Source organism: Anomaloglossus baeobatrachus, chromosome 5 (genome assembly GCF_048569485.1).
Source record: "Anomaloglossus baeobatrachus isolate aAnoBae1 chromosome 5, aAnoBae1.hap1, whole genome shotgun sequence".
Classification (NCBI taxonomy): domain Eukaryota; kingdom Metazoa; phylum Chordata; class Amphibia; order Anura; family Aromobatidae; genus Anomaloglossus; species Anomaloglossus baeobatrachus.
The window spans coordinates 407,461,323-407,485,173 of record NC_134357.1 but is presented as its reverse complement, the minus strand read 5'-3'; the positions used below and the strand labels follow the sequence as shown (position 1 = coordinate 407,485,173).

At 40.0% G+C, this 23,851-nt stretch overlaps 1 protein-coding gene across 1 annotated transcript; it reads left to right on the top strand.

Moving 5' to 3' along the window:
- Nucleotides 1–22,110, top strand: COL1A1 (collagen type I alpha 1 chain). Its single transcript, XM_075350209.1, has 51 exons — nt 1–248; nt 1,933–2,124; nt 2,320–2,339; nt 2,447–2,482; nt 2,852–2,944; nt 3,036–3,104; nt 3,290–3,334; nt 3,451–3,504; nt 5,391–5,444; nt 5,889–5,942; nt 6,202–6,255; nt 6,344–6,397; nt 6,489–6,533; nt 6,915–6,968; nt 7,066–7,110; nt 7,332–7,385; nt 7,655–7,753; nt 7,838–7,882; nt 8,053–8,151; nt 8,336–8,389; nt 8,479–8,586; nt 9,662–9,715; nt 10,008–10,106; nt 10,226–10,279; nt 10,380–10,478; nt 10,566–10,619; nt 11,122–11,175; nt 11,271–11,324; nt 12,282–12,335; nt 13,117–13,161; nt 13,472–13,570; nt 13,874–13,981; nt 14,191–14,298; nt 14,622–14,675; nt 14,766–14,819; nt 15,607–15,714; nt 15,813–15,866; nt 15,985–16,038; nt 16,206–16,367; nt 17,008–17,115; nt 17,417–17,524; nt 17,971–18,024; nt 18,107–18,214; nt 18,941–18,994; nt 19,085–19,192; nt 19,325–19,378; nt 19,493–19,600; nt 19,693–19,960; nt 20,060–20,250; nt 20,386–20,628; nt 20,817–22,110. The coding sequence occupies exons 1-51, from the start codon at nt 167–169 to the stop codon at nt 20,961–20,963; spliced, it is 4,329 nt and encodes a 1,442-aa protein (XP_075206324.1). The 5' UTR covers nt 1–166; the 3' UTR covers nt 20,964–22,110.
- Nucleotides 22,111–23,851: the final 1,741 nt, after the last annotated feature.

Here is a 23,851-nt window from a genome sequence, read left to right as displayed (position 1 = left end):
AAGTGGAGCATAGATATAAAAAGGGGACCCTGTCCAGCTGGGACACAGTAGGAAGTTTCTGCTGGGGTCTGCACTGGAGATATACCACTAAACCTACCCCTGTATGACTAGGACCTAAGAAGATCTAGACAGGACCACAGAGAGTCTACATGTCTGATTTCTAGACATGTTCAGCTTTGTGGATACAAGATTACTGCTGGTAATAGCAGCAACGATCCTAGCAGCAAAATGTCAAGGAGAAGATGATGGTGAGTACAACTTTTGTTATCTTCTCAGGTCTTGGAAGGTCACCTACATCGCCAAGGATGGGTGCACCTGATGTGTCTTCATGATATTGCTCAATGTCATAGATTCAATGTCTGCAAACTGATGCTCTCCAGATCCTAGTGCTATGCTGGGAATTGTAGTTCTACACTAAAAAGTTGCATCTGGAAAGCTGACGTTTGCAATATTGGATATTAGTTTTGCATGTACTTAAGGGGTTAACTGTATGTAGGGAAGAATGAAGAACCAATGTAAATAGAGTGGCGGGATTCCTCTTTATCCTCTTTTCCTGTATGAGTTAATGCATTGTTTTTATTGAAAACATATTATCTCATGATTGCCCTGAGTGCTCTGTATGGAAATTGGGCTTGAGGGACAGAAAGTTGCATGTGGCTTTCATTACACTCTGTTAAACTCATCAGGTGGGAGGGGATGGGGGGATAATAAAATATGGTAAGGAGTGATTCATCTGGGATTGTTAACAGATTCCAGTATATAAAAGTCTAGACATAACTTCAGAACTCCAGCATCAGGATGCTTACTTACCATACTGGTCCAAGCTGCTACACTGCCGCCACCTGGTGGCAACAATAGAAATTTCAAGCAGGATGCAAAATCTATTGTGTTCTATCTATCACAAGTGTTACTTATTTTACCATTATTATGTGTTTCCTCTTTTCCTTATTTTATATTATGTCTGAATATCCTAGAACGTATTAACATACCATGTTCTATTTTTTACTTTTTAAGTTTTATTAGTGTTTTTTGTCCATGTTGAATCACTGCCACCCAGTGGCACTACAATGCATAACAATGACATTAATGGGTGCGGTGGAAAAAAAAAGTGTTGCAACTTTTATTAACACCTGCATGTTTTTTTAGGTTATTTTTAGATATTTTTACAACTGTTTATTTTTTTAATTTATGTTTATTATAATTAATTTTATCATTTATTTTTTTATTTTATTTTATTTCATTTTTTTAATTTTTTTTTTAAATCTTTGGATGTTTATGGTAGCTGGAGGCAGTAAATGTATATATGTCACTTCTGCTTTAGTGAGATGATCTCCTCAGCCCCCTAATAACATTCCACTTGTACCTGAACATGCCTCATCCTGTACATCATCATCTGCTTGAAGGCCACGGTTTCCGCCTCCAGCACAGGCTCTCACCACCAACCTCTACTCCCACCCAAAACATTTTCACCTTCTCAGATTCCATTATTCCTCCTCCTCCTTCTCCCTCTGCCCTGAGCGAAGCATTATTCCCCCTCTTTTGTCCCTCATAGATCAAGAGCTGTTATGATGCACATTGGTTTGGAAGAGACCTTAGCCTGGAAAACACAGATCTCTTCCAAATATTTTGTTCTGCTTCCTCCTCCCACTCTCAGTATTTTTGGCAGCTTTTACCCTTGTCACTGAGTCTGGCTGATGGGAACCAGATGATGATTTTTTTTTTCTCTTGTTTCTTGCTTTTAATCCAGATGTTAAAAAAAACAGCTGTGCCCCCTCCTCCCTTGCACTTTAACCCCTTGCAAGTTAATGTGAAAGTACTTTTCATGGTTGCTAGAGGAGATACGCTTCTTTTCAGGTGGGATTCCACACTGACATTAGATTGTAATGGTCTACGTCTTTTTCCACACTAACATTGATCACAATGTCGTTGCAGCCAACTATTCTCAATGCACCCATGAAGGTACTAGGTATAATGACAGAGACGTATGGAAACCTCAACCCTGCCAGATCTGCGTATGCGACAGCGGAAACGTCCTTTGCGATGAAGTGATCTGTGAAGACATCGCCTGCGCAAGCCCCGAAATCCCATTCGGAGAATGTTGTCCAATTTGCCCTGACTCTGACTGTAAGCAATGAGATAAAAATAAGGATATGGTGGGCAATGTAGGCCTAGAACTTACAATGTCATATTGGTTTTAATAGCAAAACATCCCACAGAATAAAAGCAATATAATAAGCATACCACACCATAGATTCACATGTATGTTGACACCAACATCCAATAATTAGTAACTGAAGCCTTTCTCTTTCTATCCAACAGTCCCAGAATCTCAAGTTGAGGTGAGTCATGTTTTAGAGAACATCTAATGTATCATCTATTGTGTTTTCACTCTTCTTGATTTATACTTGCACCCTTTTCCTCAACTTTTTTCTTTTTCTTAATTCAGGGTCCCAAGGGAGAGACTGGCCCACAAGGAGAGAGGGTGAGTGTCAGAATTTAGGCCGAGATATCCCAGTCGACCATATCTTGCAGCATCCCTGTAGACATTAATTGACATATATAAGCTGATGACTGTCATGTCAAGGCTGAGAAGCTTTGCCCTTTAAACAGGTCGTTACCTGCAGGAATCTGATCTTTGCCCTTAGAAAGTCTAATTCTGTTAAGAAATCCCAAATGCACAGCTCAGGATCTCTACAGTTACTTCATTCTGTCTGGACTTGTACCTAAGACATTCCACACTTTATGGAACAATAACTCTTAGTAATGACTTCATGGTTCTTCTGTATAGGGAGTCTTACTGTGTGATATCCTAATACTTTGTAGTAATTGGTCATTTTATTTCTCTACAAAGGGAGCACCTGGCCCACCTGGCAGAGATGGCATTCCTGGACAACCCGGACTTCCTGGACCCCCAGGCCCACCTGGTCCACCTGGCCTTGGCGGAGTAAGCATTCTGACTGAGCATATATGTTTTGCCTTCATTATGGCTGACCAATTGTCATGTCTAACCATGGTACCTTTTTTCTCCTCAACAGAACTTTGCTCCTCAAATGTCTTACGGTTATGATGAGAAATCATCTGGTGGCTCCGTTCCTGGCCCAATGGTAAGAAGCCACTAGATTGCATTTTACAATTGATATACTTCTGGAGGACATAAATAACATAGTCATATCAAAGTATATGTGACTCCAACATTGTGTAGCTTACAATTATGGGAAAATCCCCTAATTGAGGTTATAGTAATGGACGAGGCCTAAACTCAACTTGACATCTTTTTCTTTTATTTTAGGGTCCAATGGGTCCTCGTGGTCCTCCTGGACCTGCTGGCTCCCCTGTAAGTATCTTCATAATCTGCCTACACATTGTTAACAGATGTCATGCCACCACTGGGCTTTCAGTGGCGTATATAGTAGAAGTTATCTAACCTTTCTTCCCTTCATCTTTTTACAGGGACCTCAAGGTTTCCAAGGACCCCCAGGTGAACCCGGTGAACCCGGTGCTGCTGTAAGTATCTTTTTTACCTTTCAGACTTGGGGCTAAATCTTTCATGAAATGGATATGAAGAAATTGGGAAAGTAAATTCTACTTATGTCTAATTAGAAGCACTAGGCCTCAGCCAATGCCGAAAGGCAATTCCTTCCATGGCCCGCCACTATGAAGGCAGTCACATGATGTCAATACAATATAGTATAATATCTATGGAGGTAGCCACATGGTGTCAATGTGGTATCATAAATATTTAGGCAGCCTCATTGTGTCAATATAATGTAATATCTATGGAAGCAGCTGTATGGTGTCAATATGGTGTCATATCTATGAAGACAGCCACACGGTGTCTATATAGTGTAATATCTATGGAGGCAGCCACACTATGTCAATGTAGTGTAATATCTATGGAGGCAGCCACATGGTTTCAATATGGCATCATAAATATGTAGGCAGCCTCATGGTGACAATATGGCATGATAAATATGGAGGCAGCCTCATGGTGTCAATATAGTATAATATCTATGGAGGCAGCCACATGGTGTCAATATGGCATCAAAAATATGGAGGCAGCCACATGGTCAATATAATGCCATATCTATAGAAGCAGCCACATTGTGTCAAAATGGTGTCATATCTATGGAGACAGCCGCATGGTGTCAATAAGGCATCATAAATATGGAGGCAGCCACATGGTGTCAATATGGCACCATGAATATGGAGGCAGCCACATGATGTCAATATGGCATCATGAATATTGAGGCAGCCACATAGTGTCAATATGGCATCATGAATATGGAGGCAGTCACATGATGTCAATATGGCATCATGTATATGGAGGCAGCCACATGGTGTCAATATGGCATCATGTATATGGAGGCAGCCACATGGTGTCAATATGGCATCATGAATATGGAGGCAGTCACATGATGCCAATATGGCATCATGAATATGGAGGCAGTCACATGATGTCAATATGGCACCATGAATATGGAGGCAGTCACATGGTGTCAATATGGCATCATGTATATGGAGACAGCCACATGATGTCAATATGGCATCATGTATATGGAGACAGCCACATGATGTCAATATGGCATCATGTATATGGAGACAGCTATATGGTGTCAATATGGCATCATGTATATGGAGGCAGCCACATGGTGTCAATATGGCATCATGTATATGGAGGCAGCCACATGGTGTCAATATGGCATCATGAATATGGAGGCAGTCACATGATGTCAATATGGCATCATGAATATGGATGCAGTCACATGATGTCAATATGGCATCATGAATATGGAGGCAGTCACATGATGTCAATATGGCATCATGTATATGGAGGCAGTCGCATGATGTCAATATGGCATCATGAATATGGAGGCAGCCACATGGTGTCAATATAGTGTAATATCTATGGAGGCAGCCACATTGTGTCATAGTGAAGAAGAAAGTGACAATATGGCTGGAGATCTAATTAATCCATAAATATAGTTTGCTCCCATTTTACGAAATATAGGCCTAGCAAGTTAATAATTTGCTGTTTAGGCCTCCTCATCGGCTGTCAGTAAGATCCTAATCGTACCTACTTCAAAAATCATTGATTGCACTGAGAGCAATCCCCATGATGCCCTTGTATATAATTTTAGATTTTATTTACATTCATATAGTCTTTTTTTTTTAAATTAAGGCTTCCCTGAGACAAAGTCTCAGCTATAGACAACATGGAAAAACCCTAGGTTATAATATTATGCAGAGTTACTAGCTCAATAGAGGCCAATGGGCGTGAGACTTGGTGTAGGATCTGGTTATAGTACACATAACGTTTTCCCAGTTTCAACCAACCAATAGATAAGTTTTACCCAAATATTTCATCTTAATAAACATGTCCTCTTTTTTAGGGTGCTATGGGACCCCGTGGACCCGCTGGACCTCCAGGAAAGAATGGTGAAGATGTAAGTATTGGAAACTGAGAAGGAGAAAAGACCAATTAATTTTGATTTGTATGCAATTAGGAGTCTAAAAAGAGAGGGCATATTTCATTTTATTGTAAGCGTAACTTTCATAAACTGGCTAATCCCATGTCCTAAATTCATAAAGTCCTGTTTCATTCAGAACATTAGAATTAAATGACACTATTTATTATGGACATAAAATTAGTGAAGCCCATGCTTGAAGAACCAGCTATAAAGTAGGCTTCGGCCAACTGAGCTTCTCCAGCTGCACGGCAGGCTGACACGGTGTTATTTGCATGGCATATTCCAATGTCCTCACTAGATAGGCCCTAGGTATAGTAGTATATGGATACAGTATGTGCCCAGCCAAGGGGGGAAAACTGTACCCAGTGGTAGAATCTTGTGGGTTCCTCTGACAGTAACTTGCCTTTATTTTTCTTATAGGGTGAAGCTGGCAAACCTGGCCGCCCTGGTGAACGTGGACCCCCAGGCCCACAGGTAAGAATATCATGTAATTTTAACTTACTTTTAAGGATTAAGTAGTAAAGCTTAATCTTGGAGATAATAAGATGGTATCTGGCAACTGTCTGAGATATATTTTTTATTAGCCTCAGAATAATTCCTATAAATTAATTTAATTACTTTATTTGATATTGTTTGTTGGTGGTGAGCATACCATGACCATTAAGTCATGTGCTTTGTAGTCATTATGCTATTGTCAGTGGCCATGACAACCATTCTCTTAATTAAATTTTAGGGTGCCCGTGGTCTCCCCGGAACTGCTGGACTTCCAGGAATGAAGGGACACAGAGTGAGTTCAACATGAAAGCAGCATCCATATGATTAGTCATTTTTCAGAAATGGTGCAAGATCTCATAACCTTTCTTCTCCATAAATAGGGTTTCAATGGTCTTGATGGTGCCAAAGGTGATACTGGTCCAGCTGGTCCCAAGGTAGGTTTGGCTTCAACAACACTAGGTAATGCCTAAGTGACCAATATTTTGATTCTAGTGGTCTTAATTTGTTATTTTCTACTTGCTTTAGGGAGAACCTGGTGCACCTGGTGAGAACGGCTCTCCTGGACAAGTGGTAAGTAGTATTTTTTATAAGAGGAATGTTGATAGTTTTAAGGTAGTCAGGACACCACAATCCCACAATCCCGAAAATCAGAAAAACAAACAAAATCTTAGTAATTAAATAACAGCATATATTACTTGTATACACTTCCAATGAATATCCCTTATGTCTATAGATAGAGCATGGGTGGTAGAGTAGGCTATTTGTCATAGTGGATCACTAGGCCCAAAACCATTGCATATGGTTGCTCTTATGTTCATGAGATATGTTACATTTAGTGACAATGACAAAAAAACTTAGGTTAAGTGGGAAACATTAGAAATCAAGGTAACATTATATGTAGGGTTGAGCTTGTAAATAACCATGGGATTTTAACCTTTTCTTCTTATGTAGGGTCCTCGTGGGCTCCCTGGTGAGAGAGGTCGTCCCGGTCCCTCTGGCCCTGCTGTAAGTATATTGGTTCTTACCTCCAAACCCCTAATGGTGTGCTGAAGAATCAGTCAAGATGGATTAATGGGAATAATTTTCTTTTTTTTTTCTCTAGGGTGCTCGTGGTAATGATGGTGCTCCTGGTGCTGCTGGTCCCCCTGTAAGTAATCTTGGATTACTATGATGGAAAAAAAATCTATAATTGCCTCTATATTTATAAAGCTGATGTTAGTTACAACTAAATGGATGCACCTGTCCTGTTGGAATACATCAATCTAAGGACCAGGCCTCATAAGTTATTACAATTGATCATTTTCAATACTTGATAAGGAAGCAGATATCTTCTATTGTGACTTACCAAATATTTTTCCATTGTTTTAGGGCCCCACTGGCCCAAGTGGACCTCCCGGATTCCCTGGTGGTGTTGGTTCCAAGGTAAGACTTCACTTACCTACAGGAAGCAGAATTTTTCATACTTAAATCACTGTATTATAAAGTAGTTGTACATATATGTCAGATAGATTAATTTCTAAATAAATTATATACAATATGAATTAAACAAAGTAGTGTCCATCCTCCATAATCACCAATAATTATGTTGATCATGCGCCAGTTGGACACACTTCTGGTCAGATAGTCCACATCTTAGAGGACTAGATAATACAACTTATGCTACACAGTGACCCATATTCTTTATCATACAGGGTGATGCTGGTCCCCAAGGATCTCGCGGTCCTGATGGTCCTCAAGGTGCTCGTGGTGAACCTGGCTCTCCTGGCCCAGCTGGTTCTCCTGGTGGTTCTGTAAGTGTCCTTGGCATCTTCATACTCAAGATTCCGGAATCATCAACAAAACAGATCCAATGACTAGTGTCTTCTTTATTTTAGGGAAATCCTGGTAGTGATGGTCAACCTGGCGGCAAGGGTGCCACTGTAAGTATCCAATATGTTTTTCTGTTTAACCACTATCATGCTGTACACCTCAGCACAACCCAGCAATAATTCTGTTGTATTGTCCCCTCATTGTTTTAATCATTACTTAGATCATCCAAGTAGGTATTTGATATCACTAATAAACTATACATTTTTTTTCAATTATATAGGGGTCTCCTGGTATTGCTGGTGCTCCTGGTTTCCCTGGTGCCCGTGGTGCTCCCGGACCTCAGGGTCCAGGTGGTTCTCCTGGTCCCAAAGGTAACAATGTAAGTATAAAATTAAACATGTGCCCCCTTTTTTGGCCTTCTGCATGCATTTTCTGGAAAAACTCAGTTAATTGTACTTTTAGCAGATCAATTCTGAAATTGACCCCTAATTCTGTAAAGTATAAGAAATAGAATTTTTTGTGTTAAACGTGGTCTAAAATGTTACTTTATCTCTACTCTATAGGGTGAACCTGGTGCCCAAGGAAACAAAGGTGAACCTGGTGCTAAAGGAGAATCTGTAAGTATCTTTTTGATCTTCCATTTTCTCAATTTGAACTGATATCATGATGATGAAACCAAAATGATCACCTTTATAATCTTCTTCAGGGCCCAGCTGGAGTACAAGGCCCCCCAGGTCCCTCTGGTGAAGAAGGAAAGAGAGGATCTCGTGGAGAACCTGGACCTGCTGGACCTCCCGGACCTGCTGGTGAACGTGTAAGTGGCCTAAAAAGTCTTCTTCTTTACCAATTTGACCACTTTGTCAGAACCTTTGTTTAAGGCTTTGCAAAGATCACAATATCACCATTTCACTTTCGTTCGCCCTTCTCCATACTTAACAGATTCCCTGTAGTAAGTAGGGCCTACAGAAATATTAGTGTATAACTGAAAATTGGCTACCACAAAATCGCATTCTTCATAACTCATAAGGATCCCAGAATATTGGTTCATAAATGTGAAATGAACATTTTAACAATAAATGTTCATATTTCCTGAATAATGTCTCTACAAGGGTTGGTACATTGCCATGTTTGTATAAATCTACAGTAAAGTATATTGCAAAAAACACCTGAACTTGTAGAGAATTTAGTCCATGTTGTATTATTTCACAATATATATTCTCAATATTTTAGGGGACAATTCCCAGCTGATCTTATGATTTACAGAAGTCTGAGGACAGTAGTTTATTGAGAGCTGTGACCTAAAATTGTGTTCGGTCCAACAGAAAGCACTGAAGGAAGTAATTTCTTAGGCCAGTTTGTTAAATGACAGTGACATCATGTATTTAATTTAGTGATGTCACTACTTCCTGTTGAATTGATTGGCTGTCTTCACTTCTGATATTTTCATCCATACCACAAAATGGCTGCCATCATATATCAATTTAAGAACAGGGATCTTTCACCTGTTCATTGTTCTGTTCATGTATGGAAATTATATATATATATTCCCCCCAAAAATATTTATCTGCTGTAATATTATTGCCTGTATATGGTGGGGTTCTTCAGATGAGATATTATCTTCTTGGCCATTTATTAATAGCCTCTATGCTCATTTAATAGTAATGAGCTTTTGCATATTCAGTATATACAAGAATACATAACCGCCATTTTCTTAATCCTACCCCAATGGTACAGAGTCATAAATATTGGGCTTGCCATGTTTAGCGGATCTTGGGCCCTGGTTAGTAAGAACAGGCTTACTATTATATTTTTTTTCTCATTTCATAGGTTTTATTATTTTATGTCTCTCTTTTAAGCTAAGTTTTTTTACCATATTTTTTCTTTCATAGGGTGGCCCCGGAAGCCGTGGTTTCCCTGGTGCTGATGGTGCTGGTGGACCTAAGGTGAGACTTCTACTCTATGGACACTTAATATTTATATTCTCAGAAGATATGACAGAAATATCATTACAATGAATGTCTCACAATGTGGGAAAATGTAAGACTTCAAAGTTAGTTGACAGTCTACTACTATAACATATTGTATATATGTATACCACACAATGGACTGGGGGGTAATACTACTTGTTTTAGATATGACATTTTACTACTGGAGCTGATATGGCCACCTCCAGGATTGTGACTTAAAAGTTATGCTCTATCCTGTATCTAGACATTGAGTCTTGTTCTGTCTTAGGGTCCCCCTGGTGAACGTGGTCCCGGCGGTGCTGCTGGTCCCAAAGGATCTCCTGGCGAGTCTGGTCGTCCTGGTGAGCCTGGTCTTCCCGGTGCTAAGGTAAGAACTTACCAGGATATAACATAAAAAGCCAAAAAGGTCCAAAAGCTCTTAATCAAAAGGAATACTTTGTTTACCAGAGTAATACAACATAACCGTTTCTTTCTTCATCTTTTTAGGGTCTGACTGGTAGCCCTGGTAGCCCTGGTCCTGATGGCAAGACTGGTCCCGCTGTAAGTTGTCTTCCTTACCTTCCATTATTTCATCTACTTTAGATATACTAGACTGATTTATGCATTCTAACATGTGATTTTTTTTTCAACCATGAAATAGGGTGCCCCTGGTCAAGATGGCCGCCCTGGAGCTCCTGGCCCAGCTGGTGCTAGAGGCCAATCTGGTGTAATGGGATTCCCTGGTCCTAAAGGCGCTGCTGTAAGTGATTTTTATTTTATTTTTTATTCCTTCACAATTTTAACTTGTTTGTATAAAGTGTTTAATACATTTTTCTAACTTCCATAGGGTGAAGCTGGAAAGCCTGGTGAGAGGGGAGTTGTTGGTGCCCCTGGTGCAGTTGTAAGTATCTCAAATATTAGGTTTAGTCAATAGTGACACACAAAAATAGTGCATATCTTCCAAGATTCAGATAATACAGTGTATCAAGGGCCATAGACAGAATAGGGCCCCTGTGCAAGAATAGTGTATGGGCCCTTTGCAGTATAATATTGTGTCTATGACAGAAGCTGTTTTCTACTTAGGGGGTGGAAATGGGCCCCCTTTTTCTTTTGGGCCCAAGTGCAGCTATATAGGTTTCACCGATGGTATATCTGCACCTGTCATATAAACTATAAGAAGCTCAGTACTGCCACCATTTCTATGTGAGCTTTATCAACTTATCTCTTTAGCAAACTGCAATAATTCTAAAATATATAGACATCATAAGTCATAAGGTACCCCAATCATATACCAATAGCATAACCAAGTAGTCACCCCAACATTGTAAAGTAATTAACTGAAGGGTAGTTTGTTAGCCATGTTTAAGCTTTCATTCATAATGGATTTTCTCTGCCTCTCTTAGGGTGCCGCTGGCAAAGATGGTGAAGTTGGTGCTCAAGGTCCCCCTGGCCCTGCTGTAAGCATTATTATTTTGCCTCAATAATCACTAATATTTAGTGAGTATTGGTTTTCCAGCAAATATAACTAACCAATGCCTCTATTCTTTTGTAGGGTCCCGCTGGTGAGAGAGGAGAACAAGGTCCCGCTGGTCCCCCTGGATTCCAAGTAAGTTTTTGACATAGGTCATAGCAGCTGTCTGTCCTTAATTTCCAAGCATGTGTCCATTGATTTTTATTCCAATCATAAGGTGGACTCTAGAAAGCTAGATTTCTAAACAATAAAATACTTGGATCAGCCAAGTGTTCTTGTAGTCTCAATGAGGTGAGGGAGTAAGTTGATGCCATACACCTTATCTTTCAGCTTAGAAAGCTGTTGTCCAATGGCTCGATTTCCCAACCCTCAATACTTGGATCAGTCAAGTGTTCTTGTATTCTCAATGACAAGAGAGAGTAAGTTGATGCCATACACCCCAACTGGCAGCTTAGAAAGCTGTTGTCCAATGGCTCGATTTCCCAACCCTTAATACTTGGATCAGCCAAGTGTTCTTGTATTTTCAATGAGAAGAGAGAGCAAGTTGATGCCATACACCCCAACTGGCAGCTTAGAAAGCTGTTGTCCAATGGCTCAATTTCCTAACCCTCAATACTTGGATCAGCCAAGAGTTCTTGTATTCTCAATGACAAGAGACAGTAAGTTGATGGCATACACCCCAACTGGCAGCTTAGAAAGCTGTTGTCCAATGGCTCAATTTCCCAAGCCTTAATACTTGGATCAGCCAAGAGTTCTTCTATTCTCAATGAGAAGAGAGAGTAAGTTGATGCCATACACCCCAACTGGCAGCTTATCTTCCGTGAAAGCAAAAGGATCAAGCATATCAAAATTAACATGCCCAACCCTGCAGTTGTGCTGGAGTTAAGATACCAACATACACATTAGATGGTTGACATTCATCTAATGTGTATGACCACCTTACAAATGAGCTTACATAGCTCAACTTAATTTCTTTGCGTTGATGAAAATAATGATTTGACCTATGTTTATACAAAATTTCAGCTATTGGCAACTATACATTTAACTATTAAAGACATTCAGAAAAAAAGCAACATTATTTTTACTTTTTAGGGCCTTCCCGGATCTCCAGGTGCTCCTGGTGAGAGTGGCAAGCCCGGTGAACAGGTGAGAATATAGTAATAAATAAATGAAAATGTTGGAATACCAATAATGGATTTGAATTATTTAACCACCAATTTGTGTCTCTAGTGAAAACTATATCCAGTATATATTAGGGCTGACAAATCATACATTATATTTTATTATCATTATTATCAATCATTTTAAAAGTGCCGTTTATTCTAAGAAGGTGTACACAGGGGAAAAGGTTTGAGCAAATAACATTAGACTAAAATCAAGTGCAAAAAACATGAACTAAGTAAGTTAGAGACCGGTACAGAAAAGGATGACCCTGCCCGCCCATGAGGGCTTACAAATCACAAAAGAAGGGAGAAAAACACAGTAGATGAGGACAATGGCTGCTTAAATGGTAGAGAAGTGTCAATATGGTCTGAAGACACAGATTTTCAGGTTGCTATTGAAGATTTAAAATAGAGGGGAAAGTTTTATTCTTTGGGTGACAAGTTTCAAAGTATGGAGGATAAATAGGATAGATTTTGGAGATGGAAGTATGATGAGCAGACAAGACGAAAGCAAAGAAGGAGAATCAGATGCTACATATGAGGAGGTATGTAGAGATCAGGCCAGATTCATAGAAGGTGCAGGTTGAGGACAGCCATGGTTAGACTTTTTGTGCCGAATTCGAAGAGCAATGGGTATCAAGTAAAGGGATTAGTAGAAGAGAACTGACGGGAGAGGTTGGTTGCAAAAATTATTTTGGAATAAATTTTAAATATTCAGCCTCTATTGGTTTTAATGATATTAACTTTCACCTTTTTCATCATAGGGTGCTCCTGGAGATGTTGGCCCTCCTGGTCCTGGTGGCCCAAGAGTAAGTATGATACATTTATAAATAGATAGTTAGACATTGACTGTATAATGCCTCATGGTCAAACCATTTACCGGGCCATAGTATAGAAAGAAGTTAGTCAAAAGTAACTATTTTTAGTATTTGACTAACAGATAAGTAATTTTTTCTTCTGATGGATGATATCTAGGATCATCTATAATATTAGGCCTTACAACTCCTAGTAAGACACTCTACTTAGTTTAGACTGAAAGTAATTATTAGTGATAGACCCCTCTCAGTATGTCTGCCATAAATGTATTAATGTAATGCTCACTATCTTTATCTCATATAGGGTGAAAGAGGTTTCCCTGGTGAACGTGGTGGCCAAGGTCCTCCTGGCCCTCAGGGACCCCGTGGTTCTAATGGTGCTCCTGGTAACGATGGTGCTAAGGTGGGTTTACTTTCACATGACCACAAATGATAGGGCACATTTTTATCTTCAGGGGCCTGGTGTTCAGTAATGGATGGCGGTTATATGTAGATATTAAGAACATTGATTTCTGCTTGGTAAAAACATAGAAACATAAAATGGACTGAAATAGTACATTAAAACATTCATATTTATCAGTGTGGATCCATAATGAAGTATTATATATTGGAAAATATGGGTAGTTACGTCAATTTTATCAGGTTGTAAGAAACTTTAAATTCTAAATTTAGTTCATCATGTGTTCTTATGTTTTCCTTATGATAGGGTGAAGCTGGTGCCCCAGGTGCCCCTGGTGGTCAAGGATCCCCTGGACTTCAAGGAATGCCCGGTGAGCGTGGTGCCGGTGGTCTGCCTGGTGGTAAGGGAGACAGAGTAAGTGCCAATCCATGATTTAATTTGTAAAGAAGTATCTGAAAATTGTATTTAACTATCTAATAATGCCTTGATCCTACTTTTCTGTCAACTATTTCATAATCTAAATTGTTTTTCTTCTCTGATTCTCAAATTTATTTCATAATACACTATTTTACATTACACTATTTTTCTTAGTGTTCAAATCTTTCCACTCTTCCTCCTTCTAGGGTGATGCAGGACCTAAAGGAAGCGATGGTGCCCCTGGTAAAGATGGCGTTAGAGGTCTGGCTGGCCCTATTGGTCCACCTGGCCCATCTGGTGCTCCTGGTGACAAAGTAAGTGGCATCTTCCCAGTGATCAGGTGTTACACTTATACAGTAGAAGATGGTTCCTAGCCCATACAAAGTAATATTACCAAAATCTGTATACATTTAAATGTTTGTTATCTATCAACAAAATAAAATGGATACAAAAAATTGTCCCACACCAGACATAGTTTGCTGGTCATAAATCCTATGTTTTCATACATGCTTACTAATGAAGAAGGGTGATATTCACCTGTTTCCTGTATATGCTATTGGGCTCTATTTTGTAGTGGGTCAAGGTTATAATATTCCAATTTTCCTCACTGATAATGACCAATTATTCTTCACTACAGGGTGAAGCTGGTCCCGCTGGTCCTGCTGGTCCCACTGGTGCCCGTGGTGGTCCCGTAAGTATCTTCTGTAAATATCAGTTGACCACCACCATATTAACAGTCATGCAATTCCTTATGACAATGGTCTACCAATTTCTCCCATAGGGTGAGCGTGGTGAGCCTGGTCCTTCTGGCCCTGCTGGATTTGCTGGTCCCCCTGTAAGTATTCTAGATATGGGTTTTTTTTGATCTTGCACATATCAAGATATTTTTATTGTCATCAACATTTATACAGGAAGATATTGGTTATTTTCAATTGTACTCGATTGAATCTTTTACATATACCAAGCACACTGATCTACTCCATTTTGGTAATCTGCCTTTATCTTTCCTTTAGTCACACGTGGGTCTTGGCCAGTGTCAGACTGGGATACAAAGGGACCATAAGTAAAATTGAATCTGAAGGCCAAATTTTTAGCTATATGGAAATATTAGTGGCCAGGGATGGATGATACTAAATTGTTTGCTGCTGTTTTTTATATAATTCCAGCCTATGCATCCATAAAATATCAAAATGGGTAGTTTTTTAACTAAAGTAGATGCTGTATGCTGCATTTGTCTGCATAATGTACATCCAGTGAACTGTGCATAGCACTTCTCATGTGGGGGGCCCACTCCTGAACTGGAGCACATCAGGAGATTCACCTGTTCCCCTATTGCCAGTGTGAGCCTGGTTATGGCCTAAGAGTTTGATCTTTCATTGGAATAATTACATGGTGCTAATTCACAAAATCCCAAAATTCCTAAAGATTTCAATTCAGGACCACAAAATCAATTCAATAAATTATGTGATAGCATCCATACAGTTAAACCAATGTGTGCTTTACTATCTCATCTCACATTAAATGTACTTTTTAGACCCATGCTGTAGTGTTTGTCAGGCATAATATTATTTTGGCCATTACAAAGTTACCACTCTTCCTTACCTGTACTTCTCTCTCTTTAGGGTGCTGATGGTCAACCTGGTGCCAAGGGAGAACAGGGAGACAATGGTCCCAAAGGTGATGCTGGTCCTCCAGGCCCTGGCGGTCCTACTGGTGCTGCCGGCCCTGCTGTAAGTTAATTTGTAGATCTCTTAAACCTATCAATTAATGATTACTATCTTTAATATTTATAAATTCCTGATTATATGTTTATTGTTTCTTTTTATAGGGTTCAATTGGTGCTCCTGGTCCCAAAGGTGCTCGTGGTGCTGCTGGTCCTCCTGTAAGTATGAGTGGACTAGAAAATCTATTGATATACTGTATATTCTTTTGACTAAATGACTTCTTGAATCATTATCTTGTTCAACACAAGTTTCATTATGTGTCCTTCACTTTTGTAGGGTGCTACTGGTTTCCCTGGTGCTGCTGGACGTGTTGGACCCCCTGGCCCATCTGTAAGTACCACCTTTGACCATGACTTTACTCCCATGTAATAACTAAACATAGAAATAGATAGATCAATATTGCTAATGTCTAATATAGACTTCACACACATCATGGTATTAGGGATGAAAAAAATTAAGATAGCGGTCATACTTCATAATACCTTTACCATGTTTAGGGAAATGCTGGACCTCCAGGACCACCTGGCCCAGCTGGAAAGGAAGGACAAAAAGGAAATCGTGGTGAGACTGGCCCTGCTGGACGTCCTGGTGAACCTGGAGCTGCTGGACCTCCCGGACCCTCTGGCGAGAAAGGTTCTCCTGGTGGCGATGGCCCTGCTGTAAGTGTCACCCTAATTGTACTTATAGCCAGTATTTTGTTCATGTAACAAAAATGAAGCCTTTATTGATAGAAACATAGAAAGAACTGTAGGGGTTTTTTTTTGTCTATGGTATACTCACTATGAAGTGGGCACATGAGCAAAATTATTATGCATAGGGGTGTATGTATAAAATGATAGGGTTATTCCCATCTATAGGTTTATGGGATATGCCATAAATGTCCTATAAATGGAGGTCACTCTGTTGGGACTAAGACCTATCTCAATAACCTGGGTCTCCTGACCACATCTTGCAGCCGCTGTGAGTGGATAGGTGGCCGCACATGCATAGTTTTCTTTCTTCTCTTCTATAGGAGTTCTGGAAATACCCAACCATGCTTGCTTGGATATTTTCATAACTACTATAGTAGTGAATGAGGTAAGCTGCACATGTGCAGTAATATATCTGTCTACAATAGCGCAAGGTGAGGCATTATTCTTCAGAAAGTTATTAATATAAAAAAATTAGACCTACATCTGTTCCACAGTTATGACACTTCCTATGAATCTGCCATAAATCTCTGAGATGACAATACTCCTATCCGATTTCTTTCATTGTTTATGATACCTTTCTGAAACTTATCGGATTGTAACTTTGTAGGGTCCCCCTGGTATTCCCGGACCTCAAGGTATTGCTGGAACCCGTGGTACCGTTGGTCTTCCAGGACAAAGAGGAGAAAGAGGTTTCCCTGGTCTTCCTGGACCCAATGTGAGTATAATATTGATATAGAAAAACACATCAATAGTCTGAAGATTCCCTGTTCTTGTAGGCCCCAAGTTGGGCTGTATAAATTAGGTTATATCAAAGTTAACCTATTGCACTAAAAATGGTAGAACATATCTGATAATTGCTTAATACCTCATAGTATACTTTCTCCATAATACCACATGCTGTGAAGGAATCTAAAACCCTCACACCATACTTCATTATTACACGCCACATACACATTCCCAGTGCCCATGTAGTCATACTCATTTAATTTATTTTTTTTTCTTGCCTTATCTTTAAGGGCGAACCTGGCAAACAAGGCCCAGGTGGTCCAAGTGGTGAACGTGGTCCCCCAGGTCCTTCTGGACCCCCAGGCTTAGCTGGACCCCCTGGTGAAGCTGGTCGTGAGGTAAGTCTTCTATAATATCAATACATTTACACACTCTTATTGTGAATACTCTTAGTTTCTGACCAACATACTACTACTAGCACTCTTACCTGTCCATTTGTCCTATAATTATGTATTCAACACTGTGCAGGGGAACTTTGTGAAGGTCTACCTAAGGCTGAGGAATGGTTACTGCCATATTATCAACCTGTTTTATCAAAGCCAAACCTGATGTTGTTAATATACATAAGAAAGACATAGGTTTGATTAGATTAAAAAAAATGCGCAATTTGCCACATAACATCTGTAACCATTGTTAAGACCCAGATAAAATGCAGACATTTGTCATCTTAGCAGGTGTAATAATTACCAAGAACCATAGAGAACCAAAATGCCTTATATGACCCTTTTCTGCACAAAATCAAAATTTAAGGCAGCTTGACCTATAATCTGTTCTTCTTCTTTAGGGCTCTCCTGGATCTGAAGGTTCTCCTGGTCGTGACGGTTCTGCTGGACCCAAGGTAAATACCACCAATATCTGTTCAATTAAATTAGTGTAATAACAAAAAATGTTCCTTAACTTAATAATTTCTTTCTCTATAGGGTGATCGTGGTGAGGGCGGACCTGCTGGTCCTCCTGGTGCTCCTGGTGCCCCTGGCGCTCCCGGCCCTGCTGGCCCTGCTGGAAAGAGTGGCGATCGTGGTGAGACTGTGAGTACATCCGATTATCTCAACTTACACTATTTAGATAATTATTAAGGACTACTGATATTGGATCATAGTTTGATTTATTGCAATACTTATATTTTAGAGGTAGGATACTACGTATGACTTTTGGACATAACCAGAGACAGTGTTTGATATGTGTAACGTGTCTAATTGAGAGAGTAAACTCTGAGCATAGGCATAGCTATAGCAAGTGCAGAGGAAATATTTGCACCTGGCACTGGTGCATAAAAAGGCCCAAAAGTCAATCTGCCACATAGCTCATTGTTGGAAGGGGCCCTCTTATATATGTAGTACTGTAGCAAAGGAGTTTCAGGCTTTCCCTCTGAATTTAAGGGCATGTGACCATAGTTACCAAAAGGAACATCTAATTAATGCACATAGTTCAATGCTATTTAGTCTAGTAGTCATGTTGGTTCTGTAATCAGTTCAGTTTAGGTCTTTTAGTTGGGCTTTGAGGAATTTCAACCAATAAACTCATGCTATGCCACTCTCACACAATGTCATACAGATTACTAACCAAACTGAAGATGAAGTTTTAGCTTTGAAGAAGCTGACTTTTTTTTTAATGGCCTTCAGCTCGATCTCGAGCCATGGCAACTTGATGAATGAATGCTCTGTAGGAAGACCAATCTTATACAGGCCTAGATAGGTCTGTCTTAGCTAAACAAATCCCTGATCTCTTTCTATTTTTCCTGCTTTTCTTTTTAGGGTCCCGCTGGTCCTGCTGGTCCCGCTGGTCCTTCTGGAGTCCGTGGCCCCGCTGTAAGTAAACTTATTTTTCCACTTGCTTCAATTTTCAAAACTCTTTTATATACATTTCTCGGTCGGGTAACCATATATTGTCTAATTTAGGGACCTGGAGGCCCACGTGGAGACAAGGGTGAAGCTGGTGAACAAGGAGAAAGAGGCATGAAGGGACACAGAGGATTCAATGGTCTTCCTGGACCTCCTGGTCCCCCTGTGAGTACTAGTGGTCAATAAAGAATACTAATGGACAGATAAGGAGTTTAGTCCTAAAAACAGCTGATCCTTTCTTGGTCTTGAACCTTTAAAACTTGAGTTTCATATAGAAATAATCGATTTATATTTCAGGGCTCTTCTGGTGAACAAGGTCCATCCGGAGCTTCTGGCCCTGCTGGTCCAAGAGTAAGTATTTTTTTTGTAATTTCTTATCAGCAATAAAAATATAATCTGTTCTGGTTAAATATATGATTGATGCTTACAATACATATGATTAACTTTGTGGCTTATAAATTATAGGGCCCACCTGGATCTTCTGGCAATGCTGGTAAAGATGGTGCTAATGGTCTGCCTGGTCCCATCGGTCCTCCTGGTCCACGTGGTCGTAATGGTGATGTTGGTCCTGCTGTGAGTGTCCTCATTTATTATACGCCGGTCAAATTCTGATGGTGGTATAATTCTCCCTTGACTAAAACATTGACCTATACTGTGATTTTTAGGGTCCCCCTGGACCTCCTGGTCCCCCAGGTCCTCCTGGCCCCCCAAGTGGTGGATTTGACTTCAGCTTCATGCCCCAGCCTCCTCAGGAAAAATCTCACTACCGTGCTGATGATGCCAATGTCATGCGTGACCGTGATATGGAGGTAGACACCACCCTCAAGAGCCTGAGCAAACAGATTGAAAACATCCGTAGTCCCGAGGGTACAAAAAAGAACCCAGCCCGCACCTGCCGTGACCTGAAGATGTGCCACTCTGACTGGAAGAGCGGTAAGATTATTTGCTGAAGATACAGATATGTGTCTTGCCCATACCTATGTATGTTCTTTGAAAAAAATATCACATTGCAATTCCTCTTATTTTACACAGGTGAATATTGGATTGACCCCAACCAAGGCTGTACTGCTGATGCCATCAAAGTCTTCTGTAACATGGAGACTGGAGAAACCTGTGTGTATCCAACTCAATCCGCAGTTGAACAGAAGAACTGGTACACTAGCAAGAACCCACGTGAGAAGAAGCATGTCTGGTTCGGAGAGACAATGAGTGAAGGATTCCAAGTAAGCAACAGCATGATACAATTTGGTAGAATGCGTGGCCCTATTTGTTATGGATTATAACAGGCCCATAACTTTTGTCCAGATACAATGGCAGACAAACAGGAAGTACAATAATCCTATTTTTTTACTTAATAGTTCGAATACGGCAGTGAGGGATCTGACTCAGCTGATGTTGCTATCCAACTTACCTTCCTCCGCCTCATGGCCACTGAAGCTTCTCAGAACATCACCTACCATTGCAAGAACAGCGTAGCTTACATGGATCAAGAAACTGGCAACCTGAAGAAGGCCCTGCTCCTCCAAGGCTCCAACGAAATTGAGATCAGAGCAGAGGGCAATAGCCGATTCACATACAGTGTCACAGAAGATGGCTGCACGGTAAGTAAACGTTTGATAGGATGAGAACCTTGAGTACCAAACATTCCTATATATTTCCCAATTAATCTGTCCTGCTGCTGTGGAGATAGGACTCATTACACTATATTAGTGTCTTATAATACACCAAGCTCTTTCTTCTAATGTATTCTAGAAAAATAATATACTAATAATCCTCATTTCTTCTACAGCAACACACAGGACAATGGGGTAAGACAGTCATTGAATACAAAACATCAAAGACATCACGCCTGCCCATCACTGACGTTGCACCCATGGATATCGGAGCTGCAGACCAGGAATTCGGAATTGAGATTGGACCAGTCTGCTTCGTGTAAAAACAAAACACAAATACCAGGACAGGAGAATATCTCATGCGGACTTGAAATTGTTGTTCCTCTCATCTCTAAAACTTTTCTTGTTTCCGTAAGCATTACACGAAAAAACAAACAGATAGTCATGCTTTGAAGAACATCTCTCAAAGGACAGACCCACGCCCGTGTGTTGTGTTCACGGGATGGAGATCTATCACCTCTCCCGTTTTCTGTGCCCCTGCTTACATTGGCCTTTCCAGAACCTTGAAGATGTCCTTTTCCCTTTGGAAAAAAAATGGAAATTATGACTGTCCCCGGATTTGAGATGATGACATTGTTGGATCGATGATCCTAAAGTAGAAGAGGAGAAAACCAGATCATTTCATGTAATGCACCTTTTTTAAGAAAAAGAAAATGTTTTTTTTTTGTTTTTCATTTGTTCAGGTGGCAAAAAAAATAAATATGAAAAAATAAAATTGAAGGTGTGTGGAGAGTGTTTTGGTATCATGAAAGACTTGGGTTTTGTCTTCTGGGTGTGAGTGTCTCCTTTCACTGCTTCTCCATCATTCTTGAAGTTCCTCTTACATGCTAAGCATCATCCTTGTCACACTGAAGGTCCCACAAAACATTTTGGTATTGATGGTTCTTTCAGTGTTAAAAGGGTGAGAAGTGTAGAGTATTAATGTGTGTTTTTTATTTCCTGAGACTACCTCACTGTTATGTCCCATTCATTTGGTGCTAAGGTCTCACTGCTTCTTTGATGGTCTTCTCAATAATAGCTTCAGTTGGTGCTAAGCAATAGAACGGATCTATTGTCCATATTTATCCCCCATCCCTCCCATAACTAAAGGTGCTATTTTCATTTCATCTTATCACCTTCTTTAAACCTCTTTCCCGTGAACACAAGGTCATATGGTCCTGTCTGTGTTGGTGTAATTCTGATCTTCATGTTTTGCCTCGTCCTCTTTGTCTTCACCATTGCCTTTTCTTGTTCTCCTCCTTCCTTCTTCCTTTTTCAACCTTTTTGTCCAAACCAAAACTAGACAGTGATACCAGTTTGAACTGAAAAAAAAAACAAAGGATCTGTACCTGTTTTGTTATTGTATAATAAATTGAGATGTTTTTAATTATTTTGATTGCTGAAATAAAGCATGTGATATGGTCCAAAACAGTCAATGTGATCGGTGGTCCTTCTCTATCCGACGTTGGCAACTACCCCATGAAAGTAGATGTAGCGATGTTGTGTTCTCTGTATAGTATTAAGGTATGGGAGTAGAAAGAGATGTTAAGTAACTACTATAAGGTTACTTTTGGCTTTACATATTAAGTAGTGAGTCAAGGAGCTTAACTTTACGATTGTCACATGATTCTCATGTCCAATTTTGGGACATTATTTTCAAGCTAAACCACAAAAAGAGGAATTAAATTTTTCCCCCAAATTTTTTTTTCTACCAAGTAAATGTCATTGTTCTCAATTCCCCTACTTTTAGCCACATGCTAAAGTGTCACCAAACATTACACTGTCTAAACAGACTTGAAATCAAGTAGATGTAGTCTTCAACTTTTTAAGACAACAAACTCAACTGATCACTGAACTTGTCATGGTAATAAAGAAGTCACTAAACTAGGGTTTCTAATGATTTACCAACAAATTGATCAGTAAGTCAATGGACTCCTATGGATTCCAGGCTCATAAGCGTATGGTCTTTCTGCATGTAGATGGTATACTATCGTTGTTGGTCTTACCATGCAATCGTAGTTGGTTTTACCATGCCATCTTAGTTGGTTTTACCATGCCATCGTAGTTGGTTTTAACATGCCACCGTAGTTGGTTTTACCATGCCACCGTAGTTGGTTTTTCCATGCCATCTTAGTTGGTTTTACCATGCCATCGTAGTTGGTTTTACCATGCCATCGTAGTTGGTTTTACTATGCCATTGTAGTTGGTTTTACCTTTTTGCCATGACCTTTTACTTTTTCTTGACTGTTCCAAAACATAAAAGGGACTAATAAATGAAACCTAAACATTTGCACTCATCATCACATCCTAATTTGATATCTTGGTGACTTTATTAGTTCAGACAGATCTTCAGAACCTGTCAAGGATCAAGGATATGTAAGAACCTACCAATTTCCAAGATGGCATCTTCATTTAACATAAATGTATGTCATGATAGGTAGGTAATGTTTGCAAAGACCATATGTGAAGTGTTTAATACAGGTGTGCTCTACTAACAGCAAAATATTCCATGAAAACCATGGTCAATAGAAGTCTTCTATACAGTCCGTACATCCAGCACCCCACTGTGGCCATGCAGCACTAGGTACCTAGGTTTGTTTCAAAACAATCCAAGAGCAAAATACCCAAAAATACAAACAGGAAAGCCTCATTTATGAAACTATCTAAACAAAAACCCTGTCTTTCTTGCCCATAGCAATCAATAAGCATCCCACTTTCATTTTTTTAAACGGCTCTGTTAAACTATAATATGCACTGTGATTGGTGGCTATGGGAGCAAAACTTTTCTTTTAGATAATTTTGATAAATCTGCTCCAAAGTTTCTATGATCTCTGCATGGCTTTCTTTTGCCACTCTAAAGAGATACCAATGGGTTTATTGGCTTTTACAAAAATGGTCCTGGTGTTAAGGCCCCGTCACACTAAGCAACATCGCTAGCAACATCGCTGCTAACGAACAACTTTTGTGACGTAACAGCGATGTTGCTAGTGATGTTGCTTAGTGTGACATCCAGCAACAACCTGGCCCCTGCTGTGAGGTCGTTGGTTGTTGCTGAATGTCCTGGGCCATTTTTTAGTTGTTGCTGTCCCGCTGTGAAGCACAGATCGCTGTGTGTGACAGCGACAGAGCAACAACTAAATGTGCAGGCAGCAGGAGCCGGCTTCTGCGGACA